Source organism: Macaca nemestrina, chromosome 7 (genome assembly GCF_043159975.1).
Source record: "Macaca nemestrina isolate mMacNem1 chromosome 7, mMacNem.hap1, whole genome shotgun sequence".
Lineage (NCBI taxonomy): Eukaryota > Metazoa > Chordata > Mammalia > Primates > Cercopithecidae > Macaca > Macaca nemestrina.
The window spans coordinates 159,873,897-159,888,106 of NC_092131.1; the positions used below are offsets into that span (position 1 = coordinate 159,873,897).

At 48.0% G+C, this 14,210-nt stretch overlaps 1 protein-coding gene across 3 annotated transcripts in view; it reads left to right on the top strand.

Moving 5' to 3' along the window:
• LOC105491715 (VPS39 subunit of HOPS complex) overlaps positions 1-13,127 on the top strand; it is a 47,033-nt gene extending 33,906 nt beyond the window's left edge. For all 3 annotated transcript variants that reach the window (XM_011758320.2, XM_011758331.2, XM_024796351.2), the window contains 14 exons: positions 1,998-2,140; positions 4,321-4,464; positions 4,938-5,079; positions 5,202-5,288; positions 5,619-5,692; positions 6,033-6,131; positions 6,736-6,853; positions 7,356-7,484; positions 8,107-8,209; positions 8,435-8,480; positions 9,357-9,506; positions 9,661-9,795; positions 10,051-10,142; positions 11,001-13,127. In XM_011758320.2, coding sequence (XP_011756622.1) covers positions 1,998-2,140; positions 4,321-4,464; positions 4,938-5,079; positions 5,202-5,288; positions 5,619-5,692; positions 6,033-6,131; positions 6,736-6,853; positions 7,356-7,484; positions 8,107-8,209; positions 8,435-8,480; positions 9,357-9,506; positions 9,661-9,795; positions 10,051-10,142; positions 11,001-11,076 — 1,538 coding nt within the window. In that variant the 3' untranslated portion in view covers positions 11,077-13,127. The remainder of the gene's footprint in view (positions 1-1,997; positions 2,141-4,320; positions 4,465-4,937; positions 5,080-5,201; positions 5,289-5,618; positions 5,693-6,032; positions 6,132-6,735; positions 6,854-7,355; positions 7,485-8,106; positions 8,210-8,434; positions 8,481-9,356; positions 9,507-9,660; positions 9,796-10,050; positions 10,143-11,000) is intronic.
• Positions 13,128-14,210: the final 1,083 nt, after the last annotated feature.

Below are 14,210 nucleotides of genomic sequence, written 5' to 3' on the forward strand. Positions count from 1 at the left end.
GAAGTACCTAGAGTAGGCAGATTCATGGAGACCACAAGTAAAATAGAGGTTCCCAGGGGCTGGAATGGAGGGACAATAGGGGAGTAATTGTTTATTATTGGGCAGTTTCAATTTGAGATGGTGGAAGAGTCCTGGAGATGGATGGTACTGATGGTTGCACAACAGTGTGAATGTATTTAATGCCGCTGAATTGTAGGCTTACAAATAGTTAAAAGGATAAATATTGCAGCGTGTGTATTTTACCACATATAGACACACAGATTGTTGGATGAGTTGAAGTAGCAGAAGACAGGGGTCTACTACTGGACATGGATATGGGCATATCCCTGTGACCCAGAGGTCAGCAAGTTGCTGCTGCTTCCACTGCCTAAGGCCTGCAGTGACCTCCGTTCCCACAGAGCTGGCGACTGGGTGTGGGCTGCTGTATCCAGGCAGGTGCCTCTACAGAGTGGCAGAGCTGTAACCAGACACTGGCAGTGCTGTGTCTGGCGGCACACACGCATGAGCTGGAAGAAGGAGGCTTCCGTCTCACTTTCATTTCCACATCTCATAGCCTGTGTCTGGTGGAACCAGATTTTCACTTAGAACCCTGACTGCTAGGGAGTTTGAGAAAAGTCGTTTTCAGTTTTATAGCCCCTGTGGACTAGAAAGGAGTAGAAATGGATGGGAAGTGCCAGTTGACCAATAAACAATAGCATTCCACAGTATTATAAATTATAATAAATGTAAATTATAGTAAGTTATATAACCAGTTAACCAGCCCCCAGTGGCAGTGAGGGGATATGTTGGCTACTTACAGCATTTTCCTGTTACAATCTGGGAGTGGCCAGGTACAGTGGCTCATGCCTATAATCCCAGCTTTTTGGGAGACCAAAGAGAGAGGATTGCTTGAGCCCAGGAGTTCAAGACCAGCGTAGGCAACATCGTGGACATCATCTTTACAAAAAATTTAAAAGTAATTAGTTGGCAGGGTAGTAATGCCTGTAGTCTCAGCTACTTGGGAGGGTGAGGCAGGAGGATCACTTGAGCCAAGAGGTCAAGACTACAAGAAGCCAAGATTGTGCCACTGTGTTCCAGCCTGGGAGACAGAGCAAAACCCTGTCTAAAAAAAAAAAAAATCTGTGAGCATCTGTGAGAACATAAATTCTAAGGCAGAAGGAAAATGTCACCTCTTTAATATTGTTAATGTGTACCATTTTGATTCTTAAAGTAGCAGAACATTTTCCCACTTATTTATACTCTCTTATCAGTTGGTCTTGTCTTTTGGTCATTTATCAAATGAAGTCTTACATTTTATTACCAATTTATGTGAATTTGTTTATCTAATCAACATATTACCCTCTTTTTAAAATTTTTTTTGAGACAGGGTCTCCACTCTTGCCCATGCTGGAGTATAGTGGCATGATCCACAGCTCACTGCAGCCTCGACCTCCTGGGCTCAAGCGATCCTCCCACCTCAGCCTCCCAAGTAGCTGGATACAGGCACGTGCCACCATGCCCAGCAAATTTAAAATTTTTTTGTAGACATGGGGTCTCACTATGCTGCCCAGTCTTGTAATCAACAAATTAGTCTCTTGCCATGTGTATTACAAATATATTCCCTAGCCTGTTGTTTGCTTTTTTTTTTTAGTAATGTTTCTTTTTTTGACACAAATTTTTTATTGTTAAGTTTCTTGATCTCTTCTACTTCAACATCAGCATTTTTCCTTAAAAACTTTTTATTCTCTACTTTCAGATGCTTGATAAATATTCAGTTCTAATTCTGTGTGTGTATTTGAATATAGTCATGCCATCTTTGTGATGTTTTAGTGAATTTTAACATATGTATAAAGAATGCTCAAATCATAAGTCTACAGCTCATTGAATGTTTATGAACTGAGAGTCTGTTTTTAAAAAATCAGTCTGGAACTTATTTTGCTACAGTAATAGTCTTGTTTTATTTTATCCCTAAATTGTTGGGCTCCTTTCCAGAGGAATCATGTTTACCTTCCATATAGATCCCACCCACGTGATGGGCCTGTACCCGGACCTGCTGCCCACAGACTACAGGAAGCAGTTGCAGTATCCCAACCCACTGCCTGTGCTCTCTGGGGCTGAATTGGAGAAGGCTCACTTAGCTCTGATTGACTACCTGACACAGGTAGGTGTAATACAGAGTGCGTGAAAGAGTTTGCCTGGGAGTTTCAGTACTTGTTTCTCTATGGCAAGGAATTTAAGGCCTTCTCTAATGCTAAGGCATTCTATAAATTAATGCTCTAGGAAGTCTGCCTGGGGTAAAGTTTCTTTCTGCTACTTCTTCTAACTTAACAGTACCATTGAAGTGGGGTTTTCTGCCAAATCTTGATAATAATAAACACACCCAATTCCTAGTAAATTCACACTAAGCTGTTATAGAAACTAAAAAAGGTAAATTTTAGTTGATAGACGCATACAAGTTTTTTTTAAAACAAACTTTTTGTAACATACATAGTTTTGGGGAAAATGCCTCCTGTATGTGGAACCACTTGGAAAACACACAAAAAAAGTACAAAACAGAAACACAAATTACCTATAACTCTACCACCAGAATATAAGAAACTAACATTTTAGTGTTGCCCTTCTAGACATTTATGTCTGTGAATTAGCTTTTGTTTATTTACTTCTTGGTTTATTTATTGCAAATGGATATCAAATTATAGATTGTTTTATAGCTTACTTTTAAAAAATGTAGCCATATACTGAGAAAGTACTTCCTTGTCAATAAATATCCTTCTATAACATGTTTTTAAGGGAGGTATTTAGATTTAAAATTTTTTATGATTTACTATTATAGACATGTATATTTTAAGTCAGCACTAAAACCAGCATCTCCATTAGTCCCTTAATCCTAGATTTCTGTCACAGAAGGCTATTGTTTATTTCCTGTGTACCCATTCAGAATCAGAGACCTTATTGATATTTTTTCCTCTTAAGTGTTCTGCAGACCTTTGTAGGGGTCTCCAGAACGCTCCGGGGTAGGCACTGAGTATTGCCGTTGGCTGGGGCGGTGGCTCCTGCCCGTAATCCCAGCACTTTGGAAGGCCGAGACAGGAAGATCACCTGAGCTCAGGAGTTTGAAACCAGCCTGGCCAACATGGTGAAACCCTTCTCTACTAAAAATACAAAAATTAGCTGGGTGTGGTGGCCCACGCCTGTAATCCCAGCTACTCAGGAGGCTGAGGCAGGAGAATTGCGTGAACCCAGGAGGCAGAGCTGGCAGTGAGCTGAGATTGCACCACTGCACTCCAGCCTGAGCGACAGAGCGAGACTCTGTCTCAAAAAAAAAAAAAAAAAAGAAGTATTGCTGGAAAAATTGTCATGCTGCTTTCCACTCCCTGCCTCTGGGTCAGTGAGTTCCCGCAGGTCTGATCAGGCATGGGTGGCCTTGGCCCTTCCTTGACATGGGGCTCCAAGGGTACCCTCCTGGGGCTGGCAGCCTGCAAGGAGCACACAGACTTGCCACTGCCTACACACTGCACACACTGTGCTAAGTAAAAAAGATTCCTGGCCATAGTATCTCCCAAAGCCTGTGGCACTGTGGAAGGCCCTCCACTGCCAGTGTCTTAGCCGTAGGAAGGTGAGCACATGTCCTTCCCTGGCCTTCTCCACTGACACTGGGAATGCATGAAGTAACTGACACTAATATTGTGCCAGAGAGATGGCAGAGCAAGACCATGGGCTCTGCCAGACTCTAGAGAATACCTACTGGATGAAGTTCTAGGATAAGCAGAAACTCATCTCCAGGGATTGAAAGCAGATCAGTGGGTGGGATTGTTTGGGAACAGCACGAGGAACTTTCTGGAGTGATAGAAATGTTATCTTCCTTCACTGAGGTGGTGGTTACATGCATGTACACATCTGTCAAAATGTACCTGATGGTACACTTTAAAAGATTAGATTTTATTGTAAGTTATACCTCAATAAGGTTGATTTTTAAAAAAATAAAAGAACATGGGCTTTGGAGTCAGACCCCCCTTTGAATCCTGCCTTACCCCTTACGTAGCAGCTGACATCTGTGCCTTGGGTTCCTCACCTGTAAAATAAGGATAATATTATCGGCACTTGTTTTAGGATTAAGACGGTATATATAAAGTGCTCGGCATGGTGCCTGGTCTGTAGTAAATAGTCAATAAATAATTGTTGTTGCCTCCGTGGCAGTTTGGCAGTACTAAAAATCGAATGCTAATGTGAGATCAGGCCAGTGGGCATGAGCTGATTTGGAGGTATTCAGAATTACTCAGTAGCTCAGGTGACAAAGGAAGACTTAGTCCTGGCCTTAACCCCACATTTTGACCTTTGCAGAAACGAAGTCAATTGGTAAAGAAGCTGAACGACTCTGATCACCAGTCAAGCACCTCCCCACTCATGGAAGGCACTCCCACCATCAAATCCAAGAAGAAGCTGCTACAAATCATCGACACCACCCTGCTCAAGTGCTATCTCCATGTGAGTTACCTGAGCGCTCGGGTGCCGCAATTCCCAGTTACCCTGACAGTCTGGGAAAGTAAAAGGGAATGCTAGACCCCGGGGGACCTGCCACTAGTAAGAGTGAAGTCTTTGATTCTGGAAACCATATAGACTTTCCTGATGCCTGTGAGTCTCTTGGAATTAAGAGGATAAGGCAAGATATCAATGCACAATTGTACAGTGGGTTCATCTTCTCTGGTCGGATTGCAGTTCGTGCTACAAAGTCAGCTGGGACAGTATTTCCTTCAAGAAGTTCTGTCCCTCTTCTCCCCCACAGAACATTAAAACACATTGTGCGAAGGTCCATAAATGCTCTAAAAGCCTCTACCTGCTGTCCTGAAAGACAGGAAGCTGTCTGCTTCCTCTTGCTTGTGCTACATTCCTGGCCTTTCAGCCTAGAGCAGGCCTGGGCTAGGGAAGCAGTTTCCACTGAACTCCTGCTCTTTCTGCAGACGAACGTGGCCCTGGTGGCCCCCTTGCTACGCCTGGAGAACAATCACTGCCACATTGAGGAGAGCGAGCACGTGCTGAAGAAGGCTCACAAGTACAGTGAGCTTATCATCCTGTATGAGAAGAAGGGGCTCCACGAGAAAGGTGTGGGGGCGGTTCCTTGGATCTGGGAGGGACTCTTGTACATGGCAGCGGAACCTACTGAGATGTGACCAATCTCCCATGGGGAAAAGGCTCATGACCTTGTTCTTGGGCTTGGTGGCCAGCTCTGCAGGTGCTCGTGGACCAGTCCAAGAAAGCCAACTCCCCTCTGAAAGGCCACGAGAGGACAGTGCAGTATCTGCAGCGTCTGGGTAAGTCCACCTTTTGAAAGGGAGGGGAAAGCGCCCCTGTTCAAACGACCTGGTCTCTCTCCGTTTCTGTTTCTGCTTGGTTGCTCCCCTCCCTTCCATGCTTGTGTTCACTCAATTTCATTCCTCCGGATGGCATAAAAATCCCTCGGTGGTTGACCTATGACAGCCCCCTGGTATGGAGCCAGCCCAGTAGGACTAACAGCCCCGAGTAGCTCATGCTTGAGCTATCTTTTCAGGAAAATGGATTCTGGGGCAACCTGCCCACCTGCCTTCCCAGTGCCACGGGCAAGATGGGCCTCAACTGCTGACAAGTCCTGCTTTCCCCTCTAGGCACAGAAAACCTGCATTTAATTTTCTCCTACTCTGTGTGGGTGCTGAGAGACTTCCCAGAAGATGGCCTGAAGGTGAGCCACGGGAGTCCCTTGGATTTATCTGGTACCGCACTTGGTCCTGACTGCACTTGGGACAGCAGTGGATGGAGAGGAGGGTGGATTCATGCATCCGTCCTCATTGGTGCTAGAAAGGGTGGACTGGGAAGCGTGAGCCAGCGCTGAAGTTGGTAGAGAGAGCCTTACACAGGCTTGAGGAGGCCTGTGCCTCGTCTGACACGCTGACTGCCTGCAGATGCCTTCTCGTACCCTTCCCCTCCTAAAGCCTGTTTGATCGCTGCGCTCACATGCATGTGTGTTTGGTGGAACTGCAGTCAGATGGTTCTGCTGCTGGAACTCGGGTTCATTCTGACAGATATTTACTGAAGATCTCCCAGAAGTGGAGTCTCTGCCACGTGATCGAGTCCTCGGCTTCTTAGTAGAGAATTTTAAGGGTCTGGCTGTTCCTTATCTGGTAAGGTATTTTTTGGTCTGCACTAAAAAGCTTTAAACCCAGGATCCAGGACTGCATGGTTCTGTTATCCAGCTGTTCAGATTTGGGATTTATGTCACTTGCGGATTGGAAGGATGAGGGTTGTTTCAGCTTCCTCTGAAGAAAAAGATCCCGGTAGACCAAGCTGGAAATGCTACCTAGCAAATCTAGGTAAAGTACAGAGGGATGAAAGAATGATGTTTTAGAAAAAAAAATTCCAAAGCCACATTTGTACAGCCAAACTCAAAAGTGACCACAGGACAATCAAATAGGCTTCAGTACCAGGATGCAGATACTTAACCATAATTACACGGGTCGATGTGAGAGTTTGGAGGATTATGGGACCAAATTTGTAAAAAGGAGTTTAGAAATTGAGAAGACGGCTCCTCACGTTACTGGGTCGCATTGTGAAACTTCTGGTGAAGCTTCCCAGTGGCTTTAGATGAGCTGTCTCTTGGTCGTCTCTGCAGCCTGATTAGGGGATAATCTGGATGGGACCTCTTGGGCCTTAAAAATGTGCGGGAGGCTGGGAGACCAAGTCACAGCCTGGAGAATACTAGTGACAAAGACGTCCATCTTGCCTCAGGAACACATCATCCATGTTTGGGAGGAGACAGGAGCTCGGTTCCACAACTGCCTGATCCAGCTGTACTGTGAAAAGGTGCAAGGTCTGATGAAGGAGTACCTCCTGTCCTTCCCCGCAGGTACCAGTTCTCTTAGGAAGTCGGTTGGCCCCAGGCCTTAGAGGAGAGCACAGACCCAGGTGCCACCTGTGGTGGGGGTACGCAGGCCACCCTGTTCCCTGCCCAAGTGGGCAGAAGTTCTGAAGAGAAGCCAGGGGAGCTGAGTGACACGGGCCTGGCACATGAGACTCAGGAGCCCTTGTCTGGGTCCTGGCATGTCTGAGTGTCTCAGATTCATCGCTGGGGGAGGGTGGAAGGAACAGACCTGTCTGCCAGATGGCAGCTATACTGATAAACAGGTTTGCCCACAGTATTTCTCTACTCAGCTTATTTGTTTTTAACTTTAAGCTGATGTTTTGGGGCCACATAGAGACTGTGAACTAAAAGAAGCGAGCATGGAAGCCACCCTCGAGGCCTTTCTGGTCATGTGGTGACATCCTTGAACCCCATTCCCTTCATTTTTCTTGACCCCACATTGCCATCTGGCAGCATACTTTCATGTTGAACTTGGTTTCCCTTAAAGGCAAAACCCCAGTCCCAGCTGGAGAGGAAGAGGGCGAACTGGGAGAATACCGGCAAAAGCTCCTCATGTTCTTGGAGATTTCCAGCTACTATGATCCGGGCCGGCTCATCTGTGATTTTCCCTTTGATGGTGAGTGTCTGGCTTACGGCCAGAAGCCACTTCAGCTGAAGGTCGTGCAAAGACTAGTCCACCCCTTTCATTGTTCCCCAACTCTCCACAGAAGTTGGGCCTGGAAAAACCAGGCGTTTCAGGCCAGTGCTCCTGTTTGTCCCCTCTGAAGACTCACTTTTGTATGGTAACTGAGAAAAGTCTCCTTCCTGGGTGTGAACCACATGCTAATTGATAGCCAGGTTGCAACCTGTTTTTTGCTTCAGAACATGTTCTTGGCCAAGTTCATTGCTCAGCAGTTTTTGTAATCTGGCATGATTTGTCTTTATGAGAGCTGAGAGCAAGCACTTGCCCATCTTACCTGAACCTTGTAGGTGGTTGTTAAGTACTTGGCTGCTGAATGAATATTCTTACCCAGTTTATATGTGATCTCAAAAAAGATGGGATAAAGTACTTCCCAAAGTAGCTCCCTCCTCCTCTTTTGAACTTCAGTCATTTTCTCCTTGAAGAAAAACCCAAGCAGTAAGAATCCTATCTTCTTCCCTTTTATATTGCCGTGTGTCCACTCCTCTGGACAGCTTGGTCCTCAGCTTGTGCTTGCATGATTGGTGGCAGTGGTTCCTCATATTCCTTTTCCCCCTAGGCCTCTTAGAAGAACGAGCTCTCCTGTTGGGGCGCATGGGGAAACACGAACAAGCTCTTTTCATTTATGTCCACATCTTGAAGGATACAAGGATGGCTGAGGAGTAAGTTTGCCCCGCCATCCTACCTCCTAAGCAGTCTACAGGCCCCGCAGAGAGAGCGAGCTAAGAAGTCCCTCTTCCCATACTCTGCTGCGGGAGCAAGAATCGCCTCCATCCCGGTCCCCAGTTTTGGCTATGGTTAGGCTGCTCCAACAGGCTGCACGCACAGCCTCTCATTTAAATGTGCCCCCCTCACACCACCTGCTCTCACCGCTCTCTCCCTTACAGGTACTGCCACAAACACTATGACCAAAACAAAGATGGCAACAAAGATGTGAGTAGTGGCCCTGACCCAGGGAGCACGTGTGCATACCTCGCCCCGTTGGTTTGACCAGAGGTGGCAATAATATGAGTGGCAGAATGAGACGGGGCATGGGTCAGGGCTCTGATTGATCTTGCATGTGTGTACTGAGGGAGAACATGGGACCATTTGTCCTGGTGTGCTTGGGGTAGTTCCGGTGTACATCTTTGTCATCCCTGTGATTATTAATAGCACTCCTGTCTCTTTACTCTCAGGAGTCTTGATTTGTGTCATAAATTATGAGGTCCGCCTGTCGAGCGGGAACCTGTCATGGTTCTGATGTACTACATCTCGAATACACGTTGACTTGTCAATATCTGGAGACATTTTTGATTGTTGTGACTGAGGACAGGGGTGCTGCTAGAATCCAGGGGGTAGAGGCCAGAGATGCTGCTAAACAACACACAGGACAGCCGCCGAACCAAGAATCATCTGGCCCCGAATGTGCACTGAGGTTGCGAGACCCTGTGGTACTGGCACCAGTAGGAAATGCAGCGTCTCACTTGCTATCCCCACCTGCAAAAGTGTGGACAGGGTATCAGCTTTTAAAGCCAAAGGAAATGAGGAATCTTTTTGAATTATTTTACAGTGGTAGCATTTTGTAAATGGTATAATGGTAAACAAATACAAGGCATTTTTTTTTTTCTCTCAGGGAAAAAGCAATCCTTAATTAACATCTTCCGTTGCCTGTTTGACCTTACCAATTTAAAAGGTGAAAATGACGAGTTTTACATGCTCAGGGATAGCTGTTACTATAGGCGAGCCCCTCGCATCTTTAGGCGCGCTCCGTGCTGGGGGTTCTGGGCAGGTTGCTGCCAGCCTGACGTGGCTCCTTTCTCTCTGAGACAGGTGTATCTGTCCCTGCTTCGGATGTACCTGTCGCCCCCCAGCATTCACTGCCTGGGGCCAATCAAGCTGGAACTGCTGGAGCCAAAAGCCAACCTCCAGGCTGCCCTGCAGGTCCTGGAGCTGCACCACAGCAAACTGGACACCACCAAGGTCAGGAGTTGTTCCCAGGGAGATGGAGGGTGTTTGCAGGGAGCATCGAGTGAGAAGAGGAAATGCAGAAAGGGACTAGGGTCCAAGAGCTCCATGGCTGCATTCTCACTCCTGTTCCACCTCACACAGTCGCTATCTCTGTTCCTGTCCCTAGGCCCTCAACCTTCTGCCAGCAAACACTCAGATCAATGACATACGCATCTTCCTGGAAAAGGTCTTGGAAGAAAATGCACAAAAGAAACGGTTCAATCAAGTGCTCAAGAACCTTCTCCATGCGGAGTTCCTGAGGGTAGGTATGGGCCTTCCAAACTCGGGTGGGCTTTTAACTTGCAGTATCAGACAGTGTCCACATGTTCCCTTCCCACCAAGGCAGAGCCTGTACAGTGCAGCTCAAGCTGATCCAGTAGCCAGCTTGACATTGAATTGCCAGTGTTCTAAGCAGAAGAATCTGTGACAGCTGAAAGAGGAAACAGTGCCGGCCTCTGCCTCCTGTTTCTGGGTGCCACACTGTGGAACTTCTTCCTCAATCCCCCTGTTCTTCCAGGTCCAGGAAGAGCGGATTTTACACCAGCAGGTGAAGTGCATCATCACAGAGGAGAAGGTGTGCATGGTGTGTAAGAAGAAGATTGGGAATAGGTGAGCCTCCTTCACACCTGTGCAGCGTCTGGGCTCTGTGGAGGTGCCCGGGGGTGGAGAACGCTCAGGATGGATTTCTGCCCTTTAACAGAGGAGGAGAACATGGCTGCTGGCTGTCCTGACAACTTTTAGTTCTTGAGCCTTCAAAGAGCAGCCTGTTCTCTCTGTTGGGAGTGGGCTTTGAGAATTTGAAGACCCGCAATATATGGTATGGAGCTGTTGGATTCTTGTCCATAAAACTCTTCCTCTCTCGAAGCTAGAAACTGATATAGTGGGTGCCAGAGAGATACAGGTCAGCAGAAAGTTGTTATATTTTAAGGAAGATCTAGTGAAGGAAGAAAAAGATCTTTCGAGTTACTGCAGTGTGACTGGAGTAGGACGGTGAGCCAGCCTCGTGCTGTGTTGAGACACATCCTCCAGTTAGCCCCTTTCTTCAGAGGAGAGGGACTTGTCCCTTTTCTTATGTAGCTGGAAAAATATTTTTCTTTAGAGAGACAAACTCGCTGTCCTTTTTAGAATTAGCCTGAAATCTGTTCTGATGGACATTTGTCGGCTCTGAGGAAGCCAGTGCTGAGTTTTGGGCTATTGCACTGCCCATCTTTATTACGCCGTGTGTTTTGCATAGTAAAAAAATACCCCATGCACTCTTAACTGTGTGCACCTCATCCTCTGGTTATTTGACAGAGATGATGGCTACAGAAATCCAGAGCCCCTCAAGGCAAACTGTTCTTTGATGTTTGGGTGGGCTGCTTCTGGGATGGGCCCCCAGCAATGTGCCTCTTCTGTAGGAGGTGCCGCTGCCAGAGAAGTGGTCACTTAGGGGCAGTCCTCACTCCCAAGCCATTTTCTTCCCTGCAGTGCATTTGCAAGATACCCCAATGGAGTGGTCGTGCACTACTTCTGTTCCAAAGAGGTAAACCCAGCTGACACTTGAGCCCAGCATCTTGGGGATCCAGCAGATGGACAGCTTGGCTCTCCCAGAGAGGTGAAGGAGCACCTGGCCTTAGGAATCCTGGCTGCCACCACCACAAGGCTCCCTATTTGGACACTACTGGCTATCTTGTGCCCTGGAACAACTCCGAATTAATTAGACTCATGGTCTGGCATTGCCAGCTTTTTAATGGGAAAAGAGATTAGTTATACCTTATACCATTATACTGTGGGCAATTCCAGAGAATTCAGTACCTGCTTGGTCAGGAGGAGGTGCACCATCTTGCCTTTGCATACCAGTCACCTGAACAAGGAAACTTGTCACAAGTGTTTGTAACCATGGGGTTGTTCATCAAGGGCTTTTCTATTAAGATAAGTATACGACTTCACAAGGACCCCTCAGCATGGCTCACTGGAGAGTTCCATGAGAGAACAGCGCTCAAGCTTCTGGCCACATGGACCCGATGGCTCACGTTCTGCGTAGCGTTTTACGTCCCCATGGTAGCCATGCCCTGCAGTCCTCAGTAGCCGCCCTATTAGTTTTCAGTCTCCTTTTCTTTCTCACCATTTATCCCTTCCCTCACTGCCCTACCCAGGCTTTCTCTCCCACTTCCCTGACTCTGGGAATAACTAATATTTATGCAAGGTAAGATGAGAAGCAAGGGGAAGTCTCAGTTCCTAGGATTACAGTGCTAGTTGATTGTCGGGTATGTTGTAAATAGACCCTCTTTGGCCACACCCTCCATGCCTAGATGCCTCGGAGAGCACCACTCTCTGCCTAGGCCAGGCCCTGCGTCCCTCGCCTCAGGCCGGGCCGAGTGTGACCGCAGCTCCTGCGGATGAGCCTGCCCTGTCTGGGGTACGCGTGATCCCTAGACACATGTTCCCACAGAGGTCCCCGCTCCATTTTCGCTCACCAGACACTCAGGCGAGCTGGCTTAGTCGTTGTGAGTGGCGATGTTGTGCTCTGGGCCCTTTCTCTTTTTCCAGCCAGTTTCCATTCACTTGCCTTACAGCCTGCCCTGGCTCCCCAGCTTTGTTCGGCAGTGGTGTGGTTGGAGGGTTGTGCTGGGATAGCGCAGGAAGGTGGGTCCCGGCAAGACGCAGGGGATGAGCGGACCTGGAACTGACAATGGCATGCTGCCAAGTGTTCCTGAGAGGTGTTCAGGCACAGCAGAGAGGACGTGGGGGGCAAGAACAGCAGCACGCCGGTTTAAAAATAGCTCACGGCCACACCTGTGGAGCAGTGGGGGGGATCCTGCCACAGGTGCACAGGCTGGAGTTTCAGGCACTGCAGGCTGAGGACACACAGGGAGAGTGGCCCAGCCTCCTGTCCTCCCTGGGGTTTTTGCAGACTCGAAGTCTCACTGCACCAGTGTCTTCGATGGTATTGGGGTGGGTGATGGTGCCCAACACTGACAGTTTTAGTGGCCTGTCCTTGACATACCGTGGTCCTTTGGAAACCATGGCTTCATGCTGTGTGACAGATCAACGTGCTGATGGTAAGTAGACTAGGCTCCCCCAGGCATGCCGTCCGTGGGGGCCTGAAAAGACAGTGAGTGCCGTTGGCCCCATTCACAGACGTGGGAGACTCTGCTCAGGCCTGTGAGGCTGGACAGGCCTTCACCAGAGTTCGGAGGAGCAGTGGAGCAGTGTGTGGCGCCACCTCCCAGCTGGCCATACCCACACAGAAGCAGTGCTGCCTGTGGCCTCATCCGGGCCAGCTTGGACCCTGCTTCCTCCAGGAGCATCAGGGAAGCCTGGGCTGCCTCCCTGGATAGCAGGAACTTGCCCTGCCATGTGTGCCCTGCCTTCCTGGCTAGCTGTGCTTGTTATCTTCCATTATCACGAACTGTTTGAAGCAATAGAAAAAAGAACGTGTGTTTTCTTTCCTGGTATACATACATGACCCCATCTGCCAAACTCCATTCTCCTTCCCTCAACTCTGCTCTCCACAGAGCTATGGGGAAGGCTGGAGATGAAAGCTTTGTAGTGAAGACTGATAAAGGTCTCATCACTGCTCCTCATAATAAACCTAATAAAGCAAGAAACCAAGCCTGTCTGGGTCTCTTTATTTCCCCCTCCCGTGGAGTTTGATGAAAATAACAAAAGGTAGTAATTTAGCAAAGAACTTAGAAGAATAAGCCAATTAGTGACCAAGAAAAAATGAATATAATAGTTGCATTACAAATGTTGCCCCATGCCGCTTGGTACAGCCAGTGTGGTCATGGCTGATAAGTCGTCAGCACAGATCCGGAACATGTCCATCATTACAGAATTCTACCGGACACACTGGCGCTCTAGAAGATCCGGAACATGTCCATCATTACAGAATTCTACCGGACACACTGGCGCTCTAGAAGATCCGGAACATGTCCATCATTACAGAATTCTACCGGACACACTGGCGCTCTGGAAGATCCGGAACATGTCCATCATTACAGAATTCTACCGGACACACTGGTGCTCTAGAAGATCCGGAACATGTCCATCATTACAGAATTCTACTGGACACACTGGCGGTCTGGAAGATCCAAGTGTTTTCCCCCTTCATGTGGTAGCAGCTGGTGCCTCTTCCTGCAGCCCATGATGAAGGAATTGGGATGGAGGGACACAGGGGTGTTTGGGAAGTGGAGAAGTGTTGGTTCACTTTGGCCAACTCCAGAGAGAAATGTAGCCCTTGTTGTCTCTGTCACATCTGGCACTAGGGGCAATGACTTTATCATGTGGTGGGCCGATGACTTCCAGAAGAGGGTGATACAGCCAGAAAGACTCACATCAGTCGGGAGCTAGGGCCCCAGCCTGGTTCCACCCCCAGCTAGCTCTGTGCCCTCTCCTCTTGTGTGGATCCACGGGTCCCCTGCACACATTCACAGCGATCACCAAGGTGCCGGACTCTCATTTCTTAGAGCCCAGGCCAGGTCTTTGCTTCACAATCCAAATAAAGCAGAAACAGGCCCTTCTTTGGGGTCTGGTCACTGGCAGTCACACCTTCCTTTTTGGGGGAAGTTTCTGGTCTGAACTTGCCCATTTGGTTCATTTTGGAGTTGAATCACATCTTTTTTGGATGTATTTTTCAGCCTGCGACTCTAGGCCTTGGGAAGAGGAGATGACTGAATCTTAGTTGAGGGACAGAAA